The sequence below is a fragment of the Mastigoproctus giganteus genome, chromosome 12, assembly GCF_048544385.1.
Source record: "Mastigoproctus giganteus isolate SK-2022 chromosome 12, ASM4854438v1, whole genome shotgun sequence".
In the NCBI taxonomy this organism is placed as follows: domain Eukaryota; kingdom Metazoa; phylum Arthropoda; class Arachnida; order Uropygi; family Thelyphonidae; genus Mastigoproctus; species Mastigoproctus giganteus.
In genome coordinates, this window is record NC_143586.1 from 131,139,709 (window position 1) to 131,166,106 (window position 26,398).

The window sequence follows — 26,398 nt, forward strand, 5'->3', positions numbered from 1 at the left end:
ATATTGTTCAGATTTTTTTTTTTTTTTTTTTTTTGTGTGTGTGTTTATATACAAGGACTTCATAAAGTCCATGTGCACTTTAAAAATTTGATAACTGAGGTTGTAGGTAGGGCAGAAACAACAATCCCTAAGCGACATTTAAAAGTAAATTTATTATAGTTCAAAGATTGCACTGCTAGACTTTATTTATAATTAACAAGCTAATTGATGTTTTCTCAAAAAAGGGGATAGGAATGGGTGGGTGGACTGCCTATTCACTCTTCACATTTGCTTCATTCACCTATTGTGTTGCCGTTGGTTTTTTTTTTTTTTTATTAGACCTATAAACTATTTTTTATTTCAAACCCATGTTCTTTGGAACTTAAAGCAGTAAGTACAATAACTCAATTGCTGATGGAAAACATATTGAAGAAATTGGATGATAGGTTTGAGAAGAGCATCATGAAATTTGGGTTTTTTTGAAGTCAGGCATTGTATACTTTTATTGACCTAAAATATAATAAATTTGCTATAATAAAAATGTGGGTTTATAGATTTTTTTTCCAGCCATACCTGCAACCTAAATTATGAAATTTTTATTAAAGTACACACAGATTTTAGGAAAACCATAAGCTTCTTCTCTTAGTTAATTAGTATTGCATTTAATCTTTCTTCTTCCCCCCCCCCAACAGGTCAGGGAAAGAACTTTCATAGCTGGTAAAAAGCATCTGGAAGAAAGATTTCGAATGCCGAGTTGTAGAGTGTCTGTATCACATCATGAGAGTGCACCAAGATCTTTTGGGAGTGAATACCTGAATATTCCAGTAATGTGTCCCACATACAATGGCACATTGTATCCACTGTTATATGATAGGTAAGATTGCTGCAGGTTTTTATTTATCTTTATAAACTTTGATAGAAACTAATATGGATTTGGATGTTTAATTTATGAATCAAATTTATAAACTTGCAAACAACAATACAGCCAGGCCTCGCATAACGTGAGTTCAATTAACATGTTTTTCAGTTACTGCTATTTGAAAAAATTATACCACTTTTTACTCTGCACGATGCAAATTTCCAGTTAATGCGATTTTTTTTTTTTTTTTTATGTAATAGTTGAAAAAGATTTGAATCGCACGTTGAGCGTCGGACGGGCAATAAAGAAGTGTTTGCTTGCTGCTCGCCTCAATGTGTTTCATCAACCATCGGAAGAAGACGTGTTACTTGTTTGTGTCCCGCTAATAAAGCCAATGCAGATTTGAATTTAAAATTCTAATTTTTAAATGATCCAGATGAAAATGTTACCGCGAAGGAGATAACGATAAAAGAACTAGATGAAATCTTTCGTATAACAAAGAATCTCAAACAAAAGGTTTGAGGTTCTCTGCGATATTTATTTTGCCAGGGCCCAGAGAAGATTGTTGTTATCTATTGGAAATTGATTGATGAAAAGAGAAAGTCAACACTGTTTAAACGACTCTGTTCAAATATTTCCATAACAAATTGTTTCTTCATTGTGTAATTTATGTCAGAGGTTCCTGAACTTTCTCGATTCATGGCGCACCTAGACCAAATGAAATATCTAACAGTTCCGTTTATTAAGTAGTTAGGTCCAAACAACTTAATAAGAAATGTTGAAACTGTGAACTACCTCGAGCTAGTAGTTCACACGGTGTCCGACAGATATCGAGTGTCGTGTTTCCCTCGAAAATTTAAAATATTCTGCGGCACACTGTTTTGTAACCACTGTTTTATGCAATAAACATTTAATTCCATAATTATTTTCATTATATTTTACATGGTATACAGTTAAAAAGGTATTTTTAAAATTGATTATTATATTCAATCAACACGTTACCGTTTTGCGCGATGCACTCATGGGATGAATTAATTGCGTTAATTGAGGTCAGGCTGTATATAAAATGGTTACTTCCTGTTTGTTTTCTTCTTGCCAAATGTGGTACTTTTCAGGAATATATCCTCATGGTTGGTAAAGAATTCCTGTATGTGTCATACATTATATGAATATTGACATTTTGCAGCGTCAGCCTTCCATTTTTTTATAAATTTCACATCACTGACTGTTGTTCATTATAATCAAGCTATTATTCAGTATAATGTAAAAACTATATCTAAAGCTTTTTTGGTCCTACATTTGATTCAGTATTTATAATTAGATCCTGTTGCCATTACAATGTGTGTATGATATCTGCTTCATTCATAACTTTGTTTTCCAGCAAATCATCACCAGTTATTGGAAAACATTGCTGTATCCATAGTTATGTCTTCTTTTAGTTTGACTTTCATTAGCACTGTTCAACCTCAAGCCAAAGTTTTTCCAAGATTTAGTAAATGTTGAACTTGGAATATTGTTCCATGCTAGTGCTGTGTGGTAAACACATCTTTGATGTTGCTGATTTTTAATAATTCTGTAAGACTTATATTTGTGTCTTCTATTTTTTTTCATAAAAATTTAACTCAAAAACTTTTACATATGTTGTCTCTTTAGACATTCATAAATTCCCTCCCTTGATCTCTAGACTGGATCAAGGATGCTACATTATCTGGCAAAAACATAGCCTTTATGACCTTAAATCTTTGAGTTCCTTACAGTTGGGATGTCAAACAGCATATCCATAAAAAGAATAGCCTTTTTCAGACATGTTTATCTTCTTCAAGTGTTTCTTTTACAGAAGGTACAAAAACTGGCAAGAAAAAAAAAACATTCTTTGAATTAATACAGTGTCCATCCAAACTGATTATTGCAAGGAGTAGGAAATGTTTCATGTTCATAGTCACAATTCATATTTTTGTAATTTATTTTATTATAGTTGGGGAAGGACATTATGCTTTTAGTAATGACCAGTCTTATACCATGTGAATATTAAGATAGTTTATTTACCTTAATGTATAGGAATTTAGTTATTAACTAAATAAACTATCTTGATATTCACGTGGTATATGAGTGGTCATTACTAAAAGTGTAATTATATTACCATTATAATTATATTATTTGTATCATTTTATGAGTTCTAGTTATATTGCTGCATGCAGCTTTTGTGATTCTCTCTTTGGATTTTTGTAGCAGGCTCTGTTTTTTTTTTTTTTTTTTCCCATCATTTTTGCAGTTAACATTTTTATAATTTAGTTGTTTTGGCCATATTATATTGTAGGATTGTCCTCCAACCAATTTTTCTCTTTTGATAAATGACCTTAAATCTGTAAATTTTTGAGCAGCAGGCTGGTCAGTGGATAATCTCTCCCCTCTCAATATGCAAATACCATGGTTTGTAAGTTAGAAAAACTGCCATGGTATTCACTCAAATACCATGGCAGTTTTTCTAACACAAGCCATCTGTCGCTTGCTGTAAACTTGTCACTTGTGTACTATTAATATTTTGTTGGAAGGCCAAGGCCTCTACTATTATGCTACTTTTATGGATCTGCTGATTGAAGTTCTTTGTTGTCTTTTTTGCATAAACCACAGCCATAATGCATTGTCTACCATTTCTAATTTTGGTTTCTTTAAAGTGGAGCAAGGACTAAATGCTCCTTGAGAAACAGACTGAGTGTAAAATACTTCCATAATTTTTTTTTTTTTTTTTATGATTTTTTCCCCCCAGTCTTCTACAGTTGTCTGACCCACACCTAAATCAACAGCAATCTTTTTTTTTTTTTTTTTTGTCTCACCTTTATCAAGTATTTTCAGAGCACCAACTTAATTTTCATAACAAAAACTCTTTTCTCACCTAGTACTATTTTCCGGATGCTGACCGTAAATCACGAGACGCTCACCAGTTAGCGTGCACAGCAGCAGTATTGTTTTTGTTACACCTAGCTGCCGTGCACATGAGGACAGTGCACTTTGTATCAACATTTATCCATTGTTAGTATTATTTCAAATCATTTTTGTGACCAGTAATGGCTTCAAAACAAACAAGTCTTAAAATAAAGAATGTACATTTGAGTGTTGGTCAAAAGCTTGAGAGTGGTGCCTCAGTGGCTAGTCTTTATGCGCAGTATGGAGTTAAAAAGCAAACTGTTTCTGATAATCGCAAGACCAAAGGAAAGCTCCCAAGCGTTGCATTAAAGTATAATATGGGTTCTGTGAATGTCATGATTGAAGGGTTCCATGAGTGTCAGAAATCACTCATGATAAAGATCTAGAAGAAGCTGTTTACAAGTGGTACATGCAGAAATGATCATGTGGAGTGAATGTTACTGGTGTTACCTTACATACTGCAGCTGAGAAACTAGCTAAATATATGGGCATTAACAATTTCAAAGCTAGTGATGGGTGGCTGTGCCATTTTAGAAATCACCATGACATGTGTAACAGGAAAGAGCACAGTGAAGCTGGATCTGCTGCAACACTTTCAATTGAGCCTTTCAGACTCCTGCTCTTATCTCAGGTGTATAATGGAAACAAGACCGAGTTATTTTGGCGGTCCCTACCAAAAAAATATTCACACCTTCAGAAACGAAGACAAAACTCCTGGAAAGAAAATGAGCAAGGGGAGTTTTTCAGCTTTATACTGTGCAAGTGCTGATGGCCTCCATCGCCTGAAGCTGGCTGTCATAGGCAAATCAGTACGCCCACATGTTTTGAAAGATTACATAATGCAGTTGCCTGTTATCTACTACCATTCAAAGAAGGCATGGTTCAATGGCAGCATATTTTCTGACTGGTTTTTCAAGCATTTTGTCCCCGAAGTATGTCGATATCAGCAAGAGGTCTTAAAGGTGGCTCCCAATGATTTAAAGGCTCTTCTTTTATTAGATAATTCTCCTGCTCACCCAATTGCTGAGAAATTAGTCAGCAATGATGGCTAGTTTCATGTAAGAGGCTCTACCAGTGACGGTACCTGAATGAAGGTACCATCGAGGAGGGACTCGGTGGGACTCAAAATAAATTATTCTGAGTCCCACTATACTAGTGTTTCTTAACCTTTTTTAAATTATTATCCCCTAAAGGGCTTTTTTAGACAATTTTTTTCCCTACTTGCTCCCCATGAAATTTTAAACAAGAAAGTACTTTATACTTACTGTTTTTATTCAGTGGGATCCCAGAGCCTGATGCTTCTTAGCTAAAAGTTCAATGTTCGGTATGATGTTAGTAAGTTTAATTCTAATGTCTTCTCTTGAACATATATCAATTTTGTTGATTTTCCTTTGTTAATATTTCATTTTACTGAACTAAAACAACTCTCAACCATATAAGGCGTTGGAAAAAAAAGTACTTTGGCCATTTCAGACCACGTTGTTGAATAAAGAATTTAGTTCTTTTTCATCCCCACAACTAAGCCATTCCACCTTTTTTGAATTTATATTTCCATTACATTTTAATTCAATGAGTTCTTGAATTTCTTCACTAGCAGACCCTACATCGCATCCAATTGTATCTAGCATCCATGGCTTTCACTTCAAAAGAAAATAAATCTAAAAAAATCTATTTTTCATTTCACCTTTCAAAGAAAGCAAATGATCTGAATAATTCTTAAGATCATTCTCGGTGAGTGATTCATTGATTTCAGCTAACTCTTGCATGGTTTGTGGAATATGGTATCTCATTTTTAATTCCTTCAAGTTAGGGGAAATTTCCAAAAGAGTTAGGGCAAGCAAGAGGCTTATGGAATGTGTTTGCTCCTGTTAAGCTGTAAGAGCTAATGCACATCTTAGTTGCCGACCGGGCTAGCCGAGTGGGTAAAGTACCTGCCCGGCAACCCAAAGGTCGCGGGTTCGATTCCCGCCTCGGGCTTGGATCAAAGTACTGCAAAAACCTTGGGAGGTGCAATATGGCCACAGAAGCCGATGCGCCAACAACTACCAAATCAAAAAAAAAAAAAAAAAAAAAACATCTTAGTTATTATTATTATTGTTATTATGTAGTAGTAGTAATAGTGTCATGTGACGCAAGAAAGCAAGCGTATGAACTTATGTAGCATCAGCCAAAAAAAAAAATTTCACACAACCATTCCCTCTAAATGTTTGTCCAGTTCCTCCTTAAATTTATTTAACCTATCAACTTCCACAACGACTGATGGAAGTTTGTTCCAGCAATTAACCGCCTGCTGGCTAAAGGCAAATTTCCGCACATCTATTCTACATCTGTCTTTCCTCAATTTGAATTTATGCCCCTTAGGTTCGTAATCTGAACAAGTGGAAGAATCCCATCAGAATTCAGCGTGCTCAACCCATTCAAGGCCTTATACACCTTGATCAGATCACCTCGCAGTTGCCTAGTCTCCAGCTGCTGCAATTTTCAGAACTTAAGCCTCTCTTGGTAAGAGGATCCCTTCATTCCCCTCACTAATCTTGTTGCCCTTCTCTGTGCACACTCAAGCAAATCTACATCCTTCCTAAAATTAGGCCGCCAGACCTGTATGCAGTACCAAAGGCATGGCCTGACCATGCCTTTGGTACTGCATACATTTGATACTGCAGATGATTGTCCCTACAGAGGGACAATCATCTCCTTTTCTCTGCTAACAAAATTCCTGTATATCATTGACAAAACCCCATGACCTGCCTTGGCAGCCTGTCTGCATTACTCAGAAAACTTCATATCTGACTGCACAACTCCCTGGTCTTTTTCATTTTCTGCAACCTTAAGTGTAGTACCACACAGTTGGTACGTTCCTCTGGGGTTACTTCTACCCATAAGCAGTACTTTGCATTTGTCAATGTTAAACTTCAGTTGCCACTTCTCAGCCCATCTGCCCAAATTTTCTAGGTCCTATTACTGTCATTAACAACCCTGCCAATGTTTGCATCATCTGCAAACTTCGACACTAAGCCTGGTATACCTTCATCAATATCATTGATAAATATACAAAACAACAGTGGACCCAACACCGAACCCTGTGGGATTCCACTAATAACATTAGTCCACGAAGAGCAGCACCATTGATTACCAACCTCTGTCTTCTCCCACTCAACCATCCTTTTATCCATTGTAGCAACTTACCCTTAATACCGTTCTGCTCCAATTTGTACAGTAGTCTTTCATGCGCAACAATGTTAAAAGCTTTCCTGAAATCCAAGTATATGATATCAAAATTATTTTTTGTCATTACTTAACTTTTAGAATGGCTGTGTATTGGCACAACAACGTCCATAGTGGTTGAGTGCCTCGAATGAAGCACCAACCAAATAAGGGGCTCATTTCTTGATTATACCAGTTGATTGATGGAACCAATTTCCATTTGAAAGAATCCTGTTAAGCAAATGACTTATGAGTTATCTAAAGTGGCCAAAGGCAATTCTCTTATGAATCAGGACTTATAGTATGTATGTATGCAGCATTGACTAATTGGATGTAATTTAATTTCACCAAAGAGAGAGAAAGAGAGGATGAGAAAATTAAACAAAAATTTAATATTCTTGGATGAATTCTATCTAATGCTTGATGAAATGGGTCATTGCCCTCAAAGGAATTAAATAAGAGACCCATCAAATAGTACTGAGCCACCCACAACTTTTGAGCCTACCCTCATAAATCAGCTGCATGTTGAGATCACTACAAGCAGGATGTACTAGTCCCAGTGCAGAGTTATTCTTGAACTCCCTATTGTCAGTGAAACTAAATATTTTATGCAATAGGGGAATTAGAGGAAAAGGACTGGAAACAAAAGTTGTTGGTATTATAGAACAGTTATCTTTTAAGAGTGCAAAAGGTGATATTGTTGTACATTTAAGTACACATGATGTTAAGTACAGGCAATCTGAGGCTTCACTTAACAAGCATTAGGTGTGGGGGGATTGTAGAGAAAAAGTCACAAGTCAAAAGGACTTGGAATTTTGCCAAGGCATAATAGGAGAGATTTGTTGATCATTTTGTCCCTGAAGAGATTGTTCAGGCTGATGGGATAGAATTTTTCTCAGCATGGCCAGTGCTTGTTACAAAGATTGTTTTTATAGAGATGGGACACACTTGAATAGAAAAGGTGCAAGGATATTTGCTGATGCCATTGGGGCAGTATTGGTTGTGTAAGAAAATTGAGTTTAATGGAGGCTATGCAGACTGGTGACAGCCATAAGCAGAGGTGGAATTGATTCTTAAATTGCTTATGTTATGACATACAATAACCTGACTGGAGGCAAGGGTATTGCAGGGCCTACTCATGTGATTAGCAATTACAGCAAGAAACAGTGTGCTTCGATGGCTTAATCCAATCCATCATCAGATTATTCATATTTCTGTTGCAGCATTTTGAACATCTGTCCAGAGCCTATGTTTGGAAGCAAATAAACCATCATTATCACTTCAGTAGAAACAGTTGTCTCTACAGCATGCTTTTAAATAAAAATCGCAGGCCAGGCCATCCTACGCGGCCATTTCTTTTCGGGCCACATTTGGAAGTTTTTATAACACCCATCAGACTTCCAGTCCTCCTTTCTGTATATGTGTCCAAGAACTACGCTGACATTTACACATCATAGAAGGCAAGGTTGCCCATTCACCTAAGGGAAACCCTTCCACCTTGACATGCTCATATTCCAGCATGTGACTTCTCTCTTAAGAACTGGTTGAAGTCTGATTCTCCATCTGCTTCAGCTCTATTCAGTATACAGAGCTGAACAATCTGACCTCTTGCCAGTTTTCACAGATAGCTTGAAGTCAGAAACACGAACAAGATTTCCTGCTGTCTTTCCCAATACTGCTATATCCAAACAGATTCTCCCTGAAATACAGCATATACATTTCTCAGATCCATGCTGTAGAGTTAGCCTTGGATCACTTAAAAACTCATCAGTACCAACAGATTATTATAAACTCGGTGAGCACTGAATTGTGACCACCTCGTCATCTGTATTAGATTATAACATATAGTGCACAGTATAAAAGCCGAACAGTTTCATACACCAAAACAGTGGTAATTTGCATCTGGTCATGCAAGTCAAAGTGATAAAGAAGCAGTTATAGGACATAGTAAAGATATCACAGAATTTGAGAAGAGCATGATTGTAGTGCTCGTGCATCAGGTGCTTCATTATCAAAAATCATGTCTTGTCAGTTGCTCAGGGCCCACCGTGGTTAAGGTGTACAAATACAGGACAGGAGTGGAACAAGTTCCTGCTGACAGAACTGTAAATGATTACATAAAGTAGATGTTCGTGGTGAGCAAAGAATGCATCTCATTGTTCAGGCACAACAGCAGGTCACTGTGTGAGAGTCGACATCACAATACAATATGGGGAATGCAAGAACAGTATCCCAAATGATGATGCCACACACTCAAACATATACGGGGTTCCACAGACAACTCAAGAGACACCCTCTCCTCACTGCTGATCATCGTTGACTGTGAATACTTTGGTGACAACAGCATGTTGGACACTGGAGGACTGGAACTGAGAATGCTGGTCAGATGAGTTCAAACACCTGATACAACACAAGTCCATGAATCCATTGTGCATGGTACCCGCTATCCCAGCAGGTGGCAGTGGTTTCTTAATATGGGGCATGTTTTTCTGGCAAGAATTAGGGACCTTGTGTATGGACCAACATTTCACTGGTGAGGTCTGCCTGCCATTTTACTTTTTTTCCCAGACAGAAATGGGATCTTCCAAAGCAGTAATGCACTGTGTTATTGGCCCTGCACTGTGCACGAGCGGTTTGAGGAACACAGTGAAGATATCACCCATCTTGATTGGCCTCCACATTTGCCTGACCTCAATCCGGTTGAACATGTGGAGCGTTTTGGAACTCGAAGTGGGGTGTATGGACGAGCAACTCATCTACTCCAACAATGTGGAAAGCCTTGTAGGCAACATAGCTACAAAATCCTACAGACATCTAGTGGAGTCAATGCCTAGGTGAATAGCGGCTGTTATCCATGTGAATGGTGGCTCAACACAGTATTGGATAGGTAGTCATAATTGAGCAATCACTGAGTGTATGTACCATTTCTTTGAGTGTGTGCAGGTAGTGATGGGATAATCAATTATTTCAGTTATATCATTCAATTATGCCCATCATTAATTGCAGACTTTATATTAGTAATGAGACATGTTTTTCATGTCTAATCACTAATTTTAATCCTATCTCGGATTCAGCGGGTGATACATTCTCTCTATGAATAAATTTTATCTTTGTTTCTGGCTATGTTGGGATTAGAGGAAATGGTTTAGCTGATACCTGAGCCAAATCAGCAGTTTCCACAAATAATCTTGGCCTGTAGTTCCATGTACAGACTACAGGCAAATAATAAAATTCATTATATTGCTAAATGGCAAGATAAAAATAAATTTTCTGTTTATACTCCGGGACGACCGAACGGTCAGAGGAGTTTACAAGATACACAGAATACAAGAAACAGCACCGTATTCAGTAGTCACGGGCTTGAACACCGGTCATTCAAGGCACGTGTACTTATGCACCCGCACGCCTGATCACTAGGCTACGGCGGCCTTCAGCATGCTATTAACCACTCTAAAGCCACATAGCATATGATAGGCAAAAATAAACGTATAGTATAGCTTTAATGTACTTGATTTTATACCCCAAACGTTTTTACTAATTTTAAGTATTTTACTTGTTAAAGCTGAACGGACTACAAATAAATTATATCAGATCGAGCCTATAATTGAAACAGTATTCTTCACGGGAATCGTAAAGAGGAAATTGTTCTTTCTTGAGTCCACATAGGATATAGTCATCTGACACAATCCTTTATTCTGAAGGCTGATGACCCCCCCCCTTCCCCCATGTGTAAGTCCTGTGACGTCTTAAAAAGTTCTTATTAAAATGCCTAAAAAGCAGTAAAATGTATGTCGTGTTTTAGTCAACTGTACACATTTTAATGATATACATTTTACTGCTTTTTACCATCTGACCAAGCTTTATATGCTTAATCAGACTTTTATCTGATAACAGTGTGTATCAGATGTTTTTAAATTTTTATAGTTTATTGATTTGCATACACATATATAAAACACTAAATTTATTTTAATCTATATATATTGCCTTTTTACTCCTTTATATGTACATATATAACCTTTTGAGAAGGTAACTGCCTTCATTGGTTACCAGTACTTATTTTTAACATTTTATAACCTTAAAAAGCTGTCAGGTGCACGATAGCCTTTTTCCCTGATGTACCAATAAAACTGAATCCTAAATCCCCTTTTTGTTCTTAACCCATCCTTCCTATATACATTATATGTTCCAAAATTAAACCTATCATTCAAATCAGGATGGCCGTAAGTAGTCTCCTTTTCATATCAGCATCTGTGGATCAGTAGCTTAGATTCATCCATTTTATTAATAGTACTCCTTACATTGCTGTATAAATAGTTGAAACTTTGTATTTGCCTGTTATTCGCTTCCCCGATACATCTCTTATAACTTCTGAAACATGTTATGCCATCACTAACCTATCATGCAGTAATTTTATTCCTTCCTTCCAAAAATAAATGAATGACTGATTATCCATGGATCATTAGGACCTTAATTCACTTCTCCATGCATAAGAGAAGTGAATTAAGGAACTTTGAACCCTCAAGAAGAGTTCAAGCACAGTTGTGACCTATGCCATTAACCGCCATTTTTATGCCTCTGTCTTCTCCCATCCATCCTACTAACAGTCTGTGAACCCTTGAAATCTGTTCAGTGGCAACAGCAAGGACACTTGCATCTTTTCTGTTCAAATGTGTCAGTCAGTTGTCCACTTCTCATTACATTTGAATTTTAACAATGGTGATCTGCTTAAATTGCAATCACAAACACCCCTAATTTCCCTGATCTGTTACACAGTACAATATATTATAGACTTCTTAAGAGCTTCTTATTAAAGAGAAAAAAAAATAGTTGATGTATCTTGACTGTTTAAATTATCAAATTAATTTATGTTGAAATGCATCGGAATTATAAATGCTTATCTTTCATAGCATTAGTTGCAAAAGTGACTATAGTGCCAGTTATTGGAAGTTTTCTGAACTATAACAATTATTGAAGAATGTAAATTTTTTGTTGGTGATAAATTTATTGAATTTTTTCTCCCCCAGTTATGAAGAAGATAGTGGAACTGAGATATCAACAGTAAGAACAAGTGCATTACCACCAAGAATGAGTGCTCATAATAATAAAGAACTCCTTTTCTCTACCAGCCATTCAGATAATTCTGTTTCTAGGATAACATTAGACAACAGGTAATACAGTAATTGAAATATGTGATATTATTGCATATGTGGTGTTCTTTTTTTTTTATTTATTAAATTGAATAAATAATAATTTATTCAAATTAATTATCAGTACAGTGAACATCTTTCAGAAATGCCACATAGAAATTTTTCCTTCCCTCAGGCCTCTTTCTTCTGATTGCACACATCTCAAGCATTTAGTTTTTGTGGATCAAGGTTTTTTTTTTTTTTTTTTTTTTTTGCTAGTGATGGGCTCTGTGAAACGAGTTTCTTCGTGAAAATTTGAAAATTCATAAAAATTAATAAAACTTTTTGTACATGAATGCTTTACAAAATTTTTTTCTTATTTTGACTTGGTTTCCTAACATTGTGACAAATTATGATCAAAAATCAAATCAGATTTTTTAAAAATTATGAACAAATACATAAAAAAAATCAGTTCTTTTTTAATGTAATACGGCCTCCGTAGCCGAGTGGGCAGGAGCGGGAGTGCAGTAGCACACGCTCTTTGAGTAGACCGGGGTTCAAGCCCCTGACTGCTGAATATGGTCGATCTGCCAACCCGCACTGGACCAGCGTGGCAGATTATGGTCCATTTCCCTCAGAGTTGTTGAGGAGGCTTCCATCCTGCAGTGGGTTGATAATGGCTGCACTTTACTTTTTTTTTAGCTTATAAATCTGAATTCCAGCTTTTGTAAACCAAAATTCAACAATAATGGCTGACAGGCATAATCTGTTTTCAAGTTGCTGTCTACAGTAAATTTTTTAAAATCCCGTACCTCCAGTGATTGGGAAGTGCTGGATTTTAGAGAGGAATACCTAGTGGTTAGTATTAGTAGTGGCAAATGATGCAAGAAATCAAGCTTATACGGCATCAGTCAAAAAAAAAAACCTACACACCTCACCCATCTCCATTCCCTTAAGTTTATTCAAACTGCCCACTTCCACAATAACAGATGGAAGTTTGTTTCACCTGCTAGCTGAAGGCAAACTTCCTGCAACCATCCTTCCTCAATTGGAATTTATGTCTTCTCGTGTGTAGTCTCAGCAAGAGGAAGAATGCTCAACATTGAACTTAATTGATCCATTCAAGTCCTTAAACACTTCAGTCAGATCGCCTCATAGGTGTCTAATCTCCAGAAACTAAAATTTGCAGAATTGAAGCATTTCTTGGTAAGTGCACCCTTTTGTTCCTTTCACCAATCTCATTGACCTTCTCTGTACACATTCCAGCAGATCCACATCCTTCCTAAAATGAGGCCTTTAGGCAGTGGTGGGATTCAAATAATTTAACAACCGGTTCACTGCCCTAATGACCGTTCTAAGTATAAAAAAACTATATACCGAAAGGTAGTTTATTATTTCATGCAGTTAATACTTAAATAAGAACAATAAAAGAGGTCCACAAAACTAGATTATGTTATAAGAAAGAGTTTTAAAATATTAAATAATACCTGACAAAAACAATAAAACTGTTATTTAAGATATTTCCATATTGCTTCTTGATTGGCATCCTTACTTGCAATTTTCTTCGCTTTTATCCGAGCATCATCGGTTGAATAATTTATCCTTAACCATCTTTTCACTGGAGGAGTAGGATCCCATTCCTTTAGAGGTGGGCCGATTAGACTAATAGTCATTGTGTTTGATATATTAGAAACAGTTAGGCGACTTCTCTTCTCTGAACATTATGTTCATCTTTGAAAAACCCCTTTCCGCTTCTGCTGAACTTACAGCAATTGTTCTGACAATATTTTTAGGTCTTTTTAATTCTGGGAATTTTTTAAAACGTTTTCCATGAAATCTCGATAATCATTAATATCAATTTGGTAATTAAAAATGTCATTAAATACGTGCAATGTTCTTCAGCTGCTTTCCATGGAACTAGTAGTACTTCAGTATTCCAGTAACCTGGCTCCAAAAAATTGAGACATTGTAATTTATTCCTATCTTGAAATTGGCTACAACTTGCTTTTAAATGTTCACAATCCATTAGTCTTTTTTTCAAATTCGTTACGATGTTTTCTAAACGTATTTCCCGAGAAAGCCCGACAAATCGATGATTTTCTACAAATTTTATATTTTTGAAGGTTTCTGAAGTAATTAATTCATCAACTTTTTTTTCGTATATACCCTTTTCCTTTCCAAGCATTTTAAATGCTTTAATAGATCTTATCAAGAGTTTTTCAGCCTTTATTATGTCTATATTTCTTGCTTGCAGTGCATCTGAAAGAAGAGAAATTTCGTTTAAAATATCAATCATCAATGCCAAATCAATTATAAAATATATATTTTCAAGACGGGCAACCATACTTAAGTACTTTTTATTTGAATAAAAATAGTGATGTAGCGCTGGATAAGCATGCCACACAGCTAGGGTTGACCTTAACTACAGGCAGCCCATCTTGGTCCCAAAATTCTTCCAATCTTTATAATTTCAATTCCAAGTTGTTCGGATATTTTGGAAAGTTCAATTTGTTTTTATTGGATTGATGAAAAATAGTATATATCTTATCAATAAATATTTTAAAATGATTTACTTGCTTTATTTCCTTTATTGAATCATCTAAAACAAGATGGAGGCGATGATTTAAACAGTGCCATATTATTATGTTTGGAAACTCTTTTGCAATCCTAGTGGGGGCCACCGTAGCCAGGTGGGAAGGAGCAGCAGTGCGCAGCACACGCTTCTGGATTAGACCGGGGTTCGAGCCCGTCACCACCAAATACGGAGGATGCGGAAAGGTCAGGGAATGACCACCGCATATCCCGGAGCAATATGGCCTTAGTTGCTAATGCTCCTAAAAACCAAAACAACAACAACAACAACAGCAATCCTAGTGCTCACTCCAGATTTTCTCCCAAGCATAACGCTGGCACCATCAGAGCAAAATCCTATTACATTTATACATTTTTTTCTAGGTAGTTCTTAGTAAGCCCAACATTATTTAAACTTTCCATAACTGAAGAACATATTGTCTCTGCATCTTGTTTTTCCAATTCAACTAGTTCAACGAAAATTGTTGGTGATGTAACTGAATCCTCAACTTTTAAGAAAAGTATAATAATTGGTTTGCAGGATATCATTGAAGCTTCATTAATAATCAAACATATTTTCAGATTATTTTCAATAATTTTATTAAATATTTCTTTTTTTTAATTTCCTTTGCAATGAAATCAACTACTTTCACAGCAGTTTTAAGAGAATGTAATCCTATTCCCATATCTAATCCATTTTTAATTTGCACTTCTATCTCATCTTCTATGTCTGAAAATGGTTTACATCTTTTTGCCAGGCTGTAAACTGTATTAAAATTGTTATACTGTTGCACTGTCCAGCATTCAGGAAGATTATTTTCAATTTTGGAGTTGTTATCGTTTTTTATTTCAATAATTGATGTGCTGCTTTCTTCAAGTTGGAGTGGTTGTGCTTGTGACTGTTTTGTACCATCCAAGGCCAATTCTGATACAACAAATTCTGATTTTGGTTTCTTATTGAAAAAATCTTTCAAACTCTGTTGCCTTTTCATCCTTTTAAGGACTACTGCAAAAAATTTTTAAAATGTTTTATTTTAATATATTATAGAGCAGGAGTGGATATGTACCTATATATTTGAATATTTTTACTGGTTCTGTCCACGTGTGGTCATATCATAAACTTTTATAAACAAAGCACTGTGCTTATACCATTGATAAACATCAGTCAGAACATTCATTTTATCGATACTAAACGAAAATTTCTTGCTGAATTAATAACAATCATTTTTAACAACCGGTTCGCCGAACTCAACAAAAAATTAGGTATCAGTTATGCCGAACCGGTGCGAACCAGCTGAATCCCACCACTGCCTTTAGGCCTATATACGGTACTCAAGATGTGGCCTAACCATGGCTCTGTACAAAGGGATAATCACTTCCTTATCCATGCTAGCAAAGAACCTGTATATATCATCGACAAAACCCCATGAGCTGACCTGGCAGCATGTCTGCACTGCTCAGAGAATTTCGGGGATTTTTTTTTTATTATTTTTGACTGTGTTTAGTGTAGTACCAGACTGACAGTTGATATGTTAATCTGTGCTTATTATTATCCATATGCAGTACCTTGCATTTGTCAGTGTTAACCTTCAAGTGTCATTTTTAAGTCCACCAGTCTTATTTTTAGCAGCTTTGGAGATTTAATTGAATGTTAAGGACAACTGAACTGATTTACGTCTGTAAACATTTATATTGACTAAAAGGTAGTTGTCCACTTCTCGTTACATTTGAATTTTAAACTGAACTGTTATTTACATTTTAACCACTTATATTAGAAAAACAGTTTGTCAGAATATCAGTGGATGTGCTTCAAAGAAAATGTACTTTTGCAGTGGAGAATAATAAAAAAATTAACTGTTCTTCCTGAGGAATAATTACTGTAAGGCAGTCTTTATCACAATTTATATGATATTTTACTTTCAATAATGTATTATCAAGAAATTCGATCAATTTCTCATATGTAATCAAATCGATTGCCAAGTTTTGTTTATTTCATCAGTTTAACTATAGCAGAGTGAAAAACAACGGGCGGGTCAAGGTCACTGAGTAGGCCTTCTCTTCCATAGTATTTGTATGGAGTTGGAAGCCGAGTGAGTGACTTTGAGCCACATTATTTTTATTCCCTGCTTTAGCTGTACACTGACAAGCTGCATGACTAGTTATAATGGAGACTAAAAAAATTAACCTCGGGTGCACTTCTGCAAGTTGCTGCTTTTGGAAGAGATTAATTGTAGTTTAATGACACATACATTTTTTTCCACTGTACTCACACTGGTCAATCTCTCTCCTTAATAGTTGTCCTAAAGTGATGACAAAGTCACCAGCTCACACAAGTACTGTATGACCTGTAGCTATGTTGCTGTAATTTGCAAGAGAAATTCGCTCTAAATTATAAAGTTTACTGCATAAGAGATGCCATTAAACAAGAGAGATACCAAGTTTTAATATAGCTGTATGGCCTCAGATAATTATAAAATATTTGCAGAACAAACTTTCCTTTGTAACAAGTTGTCCTGACATTGCACTACTTTTAAGCACACATCCTTGCTGAAAGTTTGATTGACTGTTTAAAAGATGAGGCTGCTGTGACAGTCTGTTTCTGAACATGGCTTGAAGTGACCAAACTCAAAACAGAACACAGATAGCTTTAGCTGTGTTACAGCTAAACAAATAGCTTTAGCTTTATCTGCTTGTTGCCTTTACTGGCAATCAGGGACCAGCTCATCCCAAAAAAGGCTGGCAGAGTAGTCTTTTCTTTTAAAATAATGATCGATTTAACTTATTGGTGAGGCCTTCTGTTTAAAAGTAATACCAGCGCAACTTGTTGTTGAGTCTAGTGTGTTGGGTTTTTTTTTTGGGAAATTATTGCCTTAATTTTTTTGAGAATTAAGGTAATAATTTCATTTTCTATGCTTAAACTGTTTTTGCAGTCAAAGATTTAAAGGACAGAACACTAATGCAAGCATCTTATAAAGAGAGAAATATCACCTTTTTTTACATGGATTCTTAAAGATCCCATCTTAAATACGGGAGTGCTGGATTGCTTTCTTAATATTTCTGGATTTTAAAGTATTCTAGATTGTAAAGTGCCAGATTTTGCAATTTACTGTATTGTAAAATGTGTCTCCAATTACTTGGAACACAGATAAGAGATGGCAGCTCCTATTGGAAGTGTTTCATTATTTGAAACAACCTTTAAAAATGTACATATACATATGAGGTGTGGCAAGGAAGTTCCCTGACTTGTCCTGTTGCAGTCACATTCGATGAGTTTGAAAATAAACCAAAATGGTACATGGTAGTTCAGACTTCCTCCAACAAATGGTGGTACAGAGATTGTGCAGCAGGCTGACAGATTGAAAATAACAACCAGTTTCTTTAGCGTTAATGTTCTGTGTCACGATTTTGCATTGGATCAATGAAAAAATATCAAATTTAGTTTTAAATTGGGAAAATCTGCAACAGAAACGTATAAAATGTTAAAAACTGTTTATGACAATGAAATGTTGAGTCATACTAGTTTGTTTGAACAGTATAAGTAATTCAAAGACTGACGTGAGAATGCTTGCAATGACCCAAGAAGTGGACATCTGTCAACCTCTCGAAATGAGGACAGAGTTGCAAAAGTTCGAGAAATTGTGCAAGAGATCAATGTTTAACCCTCAGAATGATGGCGGATGAGTTGAATATGAATAAGGAAATAATTCGTCAAATTTTGCATGAATTGGAGAAAGGGGAAGGTCTGTGCAAACTTTGTGCTCCACAGCCTCACAGGTGAACAGAAGCAATGCAGTGTCATCATCCAAATACTTCATCCAGACTTTTCAAGACAATCCTAATTAACTTGAGTGAATTGTCACTGAAGATGAGTGTTGGGTGTTTCCATATAACCTAGAGACAAAGCGTCAGAGCATGCAGTGGACTTAAATCAAGTTCGAGATCAAGACTATGGTGATCGTGTTTTTAAACAGTGTGATTAATTCACAAGGACAAACTGAACATCATCTCTTTAGGCACCTTCACTGTTTTTAGAAACTCAAAAAGGTGTAATAAGTACGTTCAGTCAGATGGTTTTTACTTTGGATAAAATTAAAACCTTTTTGAGCACCTTGTTTTTTGAGTAACATTTAAAAATTCATCTTCACTTTCATACAGGGACAGAAATGATTGACAACTTCCACTTTTCTTTTTATTTTTTCTGCAAGCTTCTTGGCGATTCAACTTGCACACATATCTTTTTATACCCTAGTTCAGGCAGAATGTGTAAAACATATTCTTTAGAAATGACTAGAGTTGCAGTGGTATCTGATTGTTTAATCAAGTGATCAAATGCAAACAAGGTCTTCTACATATTTGTTCATAAAATTGAATCAGTCAGTGTTACTTTACTGGTTGAAATTCCACTCTGATCATTGATAGTAACTTTACTAACTTCTCACTACATTTGACTTGGCAAATCCACTGAAAACTTGGAAGGATTCATAGGCTAATAGATTAACACTAGCTGCTGGCAGAGGTAGTAAAAGTGATTCTATTTAAATGAGCAGCAGCCTGGAAAGCAAGCTACTGGGGATTTTCAGGACTTCTGGGAGTTATCATGAACAAGTAAATACATGGGCTGTGTTAGGATAACTAAGTGTAACAACAGGTGTGTGTGTACTTGCATGTACACCAATGCTATGAGTTTAGTAAATAAATTTGATGAATTTGAGGTGCTGGTAAAGACATCAAAGGCAAATATTGTTGGGATATCAGACACATGGTGTAACAGAGATATAAGCAATGCAGAATTGGAATTCAGGGAGTACAGTGTGTGCAGAAAGAATAGACAGAATAGGAAGGGAGGAGGGGTTATGCTGTTAGTTAAGAAACACACAAAATCTATGGAAGTGCATCCAGCTGACATGGGTGAACAGTCCAATGTTGAGTCAATTTGGTGTGACATAAGAACTGTGAAAGCAAAATTGAGAGTAGGAGTGTGGAGTAGCAAGGTAGAGGAAAAATTGTTCAAATGACTGATGAGTACAATGAAAAACTGTACAGAGAAATGGTGGGCCAGTAAATCAGATTGTCTTGTAATGGTGGATTTTAACTTCCCAAATATTGACTGGAACTTGTAGATTGGTCACTCGCACACTAGCAAGGCTTTTATGGATTTATTGGATGGTTGTTTTCTACAGCAGCATGTTCGAGAAGCAACTAGAGGGAGTAATACTCTTGATCTGATTATCAGCAATGATTCTTCATACATTAAGAATCTACAGATAAAATCTACTAAGTGGCAGTGATCAGTGTGTTGATGTGGAATTTACTTAAAGATGTAACTACCATCAGGAGTAAAGGGAAGGATTTTTGCTTTCGTAAAGTTGCCCATGGTGGTCTCAAACAGTTTTTAAATTCTATACCATGTGACCAACTGATGACATTACCAACAGCAAATTCTAAATGGGATGCATTCAAGAAAGTGATCTTGGAAGCTACTAGGCTTTTCATACCAACTAAGAAATACTGTTCAAGGTTTAGGTGTAAATGGATGTCAGATGGACTAATGAGACTCGTGGCAGAGAAAAAAATGCATGGGATGCATGTAAATTATCAGGCGACACAGAAGACTGTGGTAGATATCAACTAGTCTGTAATCAAGTCACAAATGAGGTTAGAAGGAAGGGGATGAATCAGATTGGTCCACTTGACACTGATGCTTTGATTGTTGATGAAACTGCTGAGGTAGCTGACAAACTGAATAAGTATTTTTCATCTACATTCACACTTGAGGAAGTCTGTAGGGAAGTGAAGGCCAGAAGCTTATCAAACTTTGGCAGGGAGCTAAATAATTTTCTAATAACTGAGAGCAAGGTGGAGGAAAAATTATTCAAATTGAACATAAGAAAGGCACCTAGGTAGCAGTAGTAGTAATGGAGGCATATGATGCAAGAAAGCAAGTGTATAAACTTATGTAGCATCAGTCCAAAAAAAAAAAAAAATTTCACACATTCATTTCCTCTAAAAGTTTGTCCAGTTCCTCCTTGAATTTATTTAAGCTGTTGACTTCCATAACGACAGATGGAAGTTTGTTCCAGCAATTAACAGCCCGCTGACTAAAGGCAAAATTCCACACATCTATTCTACAACTATCTTTCCTCATTTGAATTTATGCCCCCTCAGATTTGTAATCTGAGCAGACGGAAAAATCCCATCAAATTCAGTATATCAACCCATTCAAGGCCTTATATACCTCAATCAGATCACCTCGCATGTGCCTAGTCTCCAGCCGCTGCAATTTGCAGAACTTAATCCTTTCTTGGTAAGAGGACTCCTTCATTCCCCTCACCAATCTTGTTGCCCTTCTCTGTACACACTCAAGAAACTCAACATTTTTCCTAAAATAAGATCTCCAAACCTGTATGCAGTACTGACAGCATGGCCTGACCATTTTTTGTCTTATACAAAGGGATAATCAACTCCTTTTCCATACTAGCAAAATTACTGTATATCATTAACAATAATCATGGCCTACTCTGGCAGCCTGTCTGCATTGTTCAGAAAACTTCATATCTGACTTAACAATTATTCCTAGATCTTTTTCATTTTCTACCTAAGTGTTCACCCTAAGTGTTCAGTTAGGTATGTTTCACAATTGGTATATTTCTCTTGGATTACCTCTGCCCATAAACAGTATTTTGCATTTACAGTGTTAAACTTCAGTTGCCTCTTCTTAGCCCATCTGCCCAAATTTTCTAGATTGTATTAGCAGTAGCACATTGCCGTTACTGTCATTAACAACCCTACCAACCTTTGTGTCATCTGCAAACTTCAACATTAAGCCAGATATACCTTCCTCGATATCACTGATAAATATACAAAACAACAGTGGGCCCAACACCGAACCCTGGGGTACTCCACTAATAACATTGGCCCACAAAGACTAGCATCCATTGATTACCACTCTCTGTCTTCTCCCACTCAACCACACTTTTATCCATTGTAGCATCTTACCCTTAATACCATTCTGCTCCAGTTTGTATAAGTCTTCCATGCACAACAGTGTCAAAAGCTTTCCTGAAATCCAAGTATATGATATCAAAATTAATTTTTGCATCCAGTTCCTTTGTAGCCACATCATAGTATCCAATCAAATTTGTCAGACAAGACTTTCCCTTAACAAACCCATGCTGTCTGAATTATTACTGCAGTCTTGTCTAGATGATCTTGCAATGCATCTTTAACCAGTGACTCCATTATTTTCCCCAGAACAGAAGCTAAACTAACTGGTGTGTAATTACTTGGCCACCATTAGATCTCCCTTTGTGAATTGGGGGTACATTTTCACTTCTCCAGTCCGTGGGTACTTCCCCTGAGTCCAAGGATGCCCTCATAATTATAGCTCAGAGTTTGCTTACTTCCTTTGCCGCCTCTATTATAACTGGATAAATCCCATCTGCCCCGGGTACCTTTCTTATGTTTAACTTCAATTTCTCCTCCACTTTGCTCTCAGTTAATACAGAATCATTAAGCACCCTGTTACAGTTTGATAAAATTCTGGCATTTTCCTCCCTTAATAACTGCTCATGTAAGATGCAAAATACCCATTCAGATTATCAGCCATCTGAGCAGGATCATCAACAGTCGAACTATCGATATCAAGTGGACCAATTCAAGGAACTAATCATGGAAGCCACTAGGCTTTTAATACTCATTAAGAAATATTGGTCAAAATTTACGCCTAAATGTTTACACCTAATTTGGAAGTTTGTTCCAAATATCAACCACCTGCTGACTAAAGGCAAATTTCCACACATCTATTCTACCATTGTCTTTCCTCAATTTGAATGTCCCCTCAGGTGAGTGATCTGAGCACAAGAAAGAATCCCATTAGCATTGAGCTTGCTCAATCCATTCAAGGCCTTATACACCTCAATTAGATCACCTCACAGGTGCCTAGTCTCCATAAGCTGCAATTTGCAGAACTTAAGCCTTTCTTGCTAACACCAACCCTTTGTTCCTCACCAATCTCATTGCCCTTCTCTGTACTCGTTCCAGCAGCTCTACATCTTTCCTAAAATAAGGCCTCCAGACCTGTATACAGTACTCAAGGTGTGGCCTGACTATTGCATTATACAAGGGGACAATCCCCTCCTTATCCCTACTAGAAAAATTCCTGTATATCATTGACAAGACACCATGAGCTACTCTTGCAGCGGTGCCTCCATAGCCAGGTGGGAAGGAGCAGCAGTGCGTAGCACACGCTTCTTGATTAGACCGGGGTTCAAGCCCGTCACCACCAAATATGGAGGATGCGGAAAGGTCAAGGGAATGACCACTGCATATTCCCAGAGAAATATGGCCTTAGTTGCTAATGCTCCTAAAAACCAAATAACAAACTCTTGCAGCCTTTTTGCACTGTTCAGAAAACTTTATATCTCACTGCACAATTACACCCAGGTCCTTTTCATTCTCCACTACCCTGAGTGTAGTACCACCCAGTTAATACGTTACTCTGGGGTTACTGCTACCCATATGCAGTACTTTACATTTGCCAATGTTAAACTTAGTTTCCACCTCTTAGCCCATCTGCTCAACTTTTCCAGATCCTCCTGCAGTAGTGTACTGTCATTGACAATCCTGCCAACCTTTGTATCGTCTGCAAACTTAGACATGAACCCTGATATACCTTCATTAATATCATTGATAAATACTGAAAACAACAATGGGCCCAACACGGAATTCTGGGGGACTCCACTAATAACATTAATCCATGAAGAGCAGTGTTTATTGATAACCACTGTCTGTCTTTTCGCACTCAACCATCCATTGTAGCAACTTGCCATTAATGCAATACTGCTCCAATTTGTACAATAGTCTTCCATGTGCCACAGTATCAAAAGCTTTCCTAAAATCCAACTATATGATATCAAAATTATTCTTTGCATCCACATCACAGTGTCCAATCAAATTTGTCAGACAAGACTTCCTCTTAAACCCATGCTGTGTCTGTAACTGCCGTCTTGTCTAGATAATCCTGCATCGCTTCCTTAACCAGTGACTCCAATATTTTCCCTGGAATAGAAGTAGAGTAACGTATCTGTAATTACCTGTATCACCCTTTTATCCCCCCTTTGTGAATTGGTGACACATTTGGACATCACTAATCCATGGGGACCTCCCCTGATTCCAGGAAGCTTTCGTAATTATGGCTAAGGGTTTGCTTACTTCCTTTGCTGCAACCTTTAATATAACTGGATAGATCCCATCCACCCCAAGTGTTTTCCTTATGTTTAACTTCAACTATTTCTCCTCCACTTTGCTCTCTGTTATTACAAAATCCCTTAGCTCCCTGTTAGTGTTTGATTACGCAAGTATGATTGCATGATCAACTTGCAAGCCGCAAAATTTACTTTCACAATAATGAACTTTTGTTATTGAAATTGCAGTGGATTGCAGTAAATATTGAAATTATTCGTCATCTTATCAATAGTAATATATATATATATATATTTTTTTTTTTTTTTATCATTTATTGTTAATAGCGTATTTGAGGCAAAACTGCAAATATTTGGCTTCTCCCACAAGATTCTCAAATGCTGTGCTTGAGAAGCGTACATACAGTGCCTCCTGTGCCCTTTGATATATAGTTTTTGCATTAGCATTAGCATTAGTAGAGGCATTTGATGCAAGAAAGCAAGCTTATGCAGCATCAGCCAAAAGAAAAAAAAAAAAAAAACACTTCCACTTCACTCCTGTGTTTGTTCGAAATACCTGTCCAGCTGAGCCTTAAACTTATTTAGGCTATCAACTTCCACAACAAGGGATGGAAGTCTGTTCCACCAACCAACCACCCGCTGGCTAAAGGCAAATTTCCGCACATCTATCCTACATCTGTCTTTCCTCAATTTGAATTTATGCCCTCTCAGGTGATTATTCTGAGCGAGGGGAATAATCCCATCAGCATTGAGCATGCTCAAACCATTCAAGGCTTTATACACCTCTATCAGATCACCTCGCTGGTGCCTTGTCTCCAGACACTGTAATTTGCAAAACTTAAGCCTTTCTTCGTAAGAGCACCCCTTTGTTCCATTCACTAATCTTGTTGCCCTTCTCTGTACTCATTCCAGCAGCTCTACATCCTTCATGAAATGAGGCCTCCAGACCTGTATACAGTACTGTAGGTGTGGTCTGACCATTGCCTTATACAAGGGAATAATCACCTCCTTATCCCTGCTAGAAAAATTCCTATATATCATTGACAATACACCAAGAGCTACTCTTGCAGCCCGTCTGCACTGCTCAGAGAACTTCATATCTGCCTGCACAACCACCCCCAGGTCCCTTTCATTCTCTACCACTGTCAGTGTAGTAACACAGAGTTGATACGTTGCTCTGGGGTTGCTGTTTCCCATCTGTAGTACTTTATATTTGTCAATGTTAAACTTCATTTGCCACCTCTCAGCCCATCTGTTCAACCTTTCCAGATCCTGTTGCAGCAGCATAGTGTCAGTAGTGTCCTTGACAACCCTGCCTACCTTTGTACCATCTGCAAACTTCGACATTAAGCTTGATATACCATCATCAGTATCATTTATAAATACAGAAAAAATAATGGACCCAACACTGATCCCTGAGGGACTCCACTAATAACATTAGTCCACGACGAGCAGTGTCCATTGATTACCACTCTCTGTCTTCTCCCCCTCAACCACCCCTTTATCCACAGCAGCAATTTGCCTCCAATGTCACACTGCTCCAATTTGTGCAGCAGTCTTCCATGTGCAACAGTATCAAAAGCCTTTCTAAGATCCAAGTATATAATATCAAAGTTATTCCCTGCATCCAGTTCCTTTGTGACTGCATCATAGTATCCAATCAAATTGGTCAGGCAAGACTTCCCCTTAACAAAACCATGCTGTGTCCAAGCTATAACTGAAGTCTTGTCTAAATGATCCTGCAGTGCTTCTTTATCTAGTGCCTCCATTAATTTTCCTAGAACAGAAGTTAAACTCGCAGGTCTATAATTACTTGTGTCAGCCTTTGATCCTCCTTTGTGAATTGGGGTCACATTTGCACATCTCCAGTCTGTGGGTACCTCCGCTGAGTCCAGGGAAGATCTCATAATTATGGCTAAGGGTTTGCTTACTTCCTCTGCTGCCTCCTTTAATATAACTGGATAGATCCCATCCACCCCGGGTGCCTTTCTTGTGTTTATCTTCAACAATTTCTCCTCCACTTTACTCTCAGTTATTACAACATTCTCTAGCTTACTGCCAGAGTTGAATACACCTCTGGCATTCCCCTTGCTAAATAACTCCTCATGTGTGAATGTCGATGCAAAATATTCATTTAGTTTGTTAGCTACCTGAGCAGGATCATCAACAGTTGACCCATCGATATCAAGTGGACCAATCTGATTCATCCTCTTTCTTCTAGAGTGTACATAAGTAAAGAACTCTTTGCTGTTTTTCTTTGCATCTCTTGCCAAAGATTTCTCGTAATCTGCCTTCGCCTGCCTAACCTCCTTTGTGACTTGGTTACAGATCAACTTGTATCTATCATAGGCTTCTGTGTCATGTGTTAATTTGTATGTATCCCATGCATGTTTCTTCTCTGCCATATGCCTCATTAGTTCATCTGACATCCATTTAGGCCTAAACCTTGAACAATATTTCTTAGTTGGTATGTAAAGCCTAGTAGCTACCAAGATAAGTTCTTTGAATGCTTCCCCTTTTGCATTTGCTCTTGG

General features: G+C 37.0%; 1 protein-coding gene across 5 annotated transcripts in view; it reads left to right on the top strand.

Annotated features, from left to right (window-relative positions):
* Nucleotides 1–26,398, top strand: part of LOC150077431 (uncharacterized) — a 284,193-nt gene that overhangs the window by 189,999 nt on the left and 67,796 nt on the right. For all 5 annotated transcript variants that reach the window (XM_090386306.1, XM_090386304.1, XM_090386307.1 and 2 more), the window contains 2 exons: nucleotides 672–853; nucleotides 11,992–12,135. In XM_090386306.1, the coding sequence (XP_090242432.1) occupies nucleotides 672–853; nucleotides 11,992–12,135 (326 nt within the window). The remainder of the gene's footprint in view (nucleotides 1–671; nucleotides 854–11,991; nucleotides 12,136–26,398) is intronic.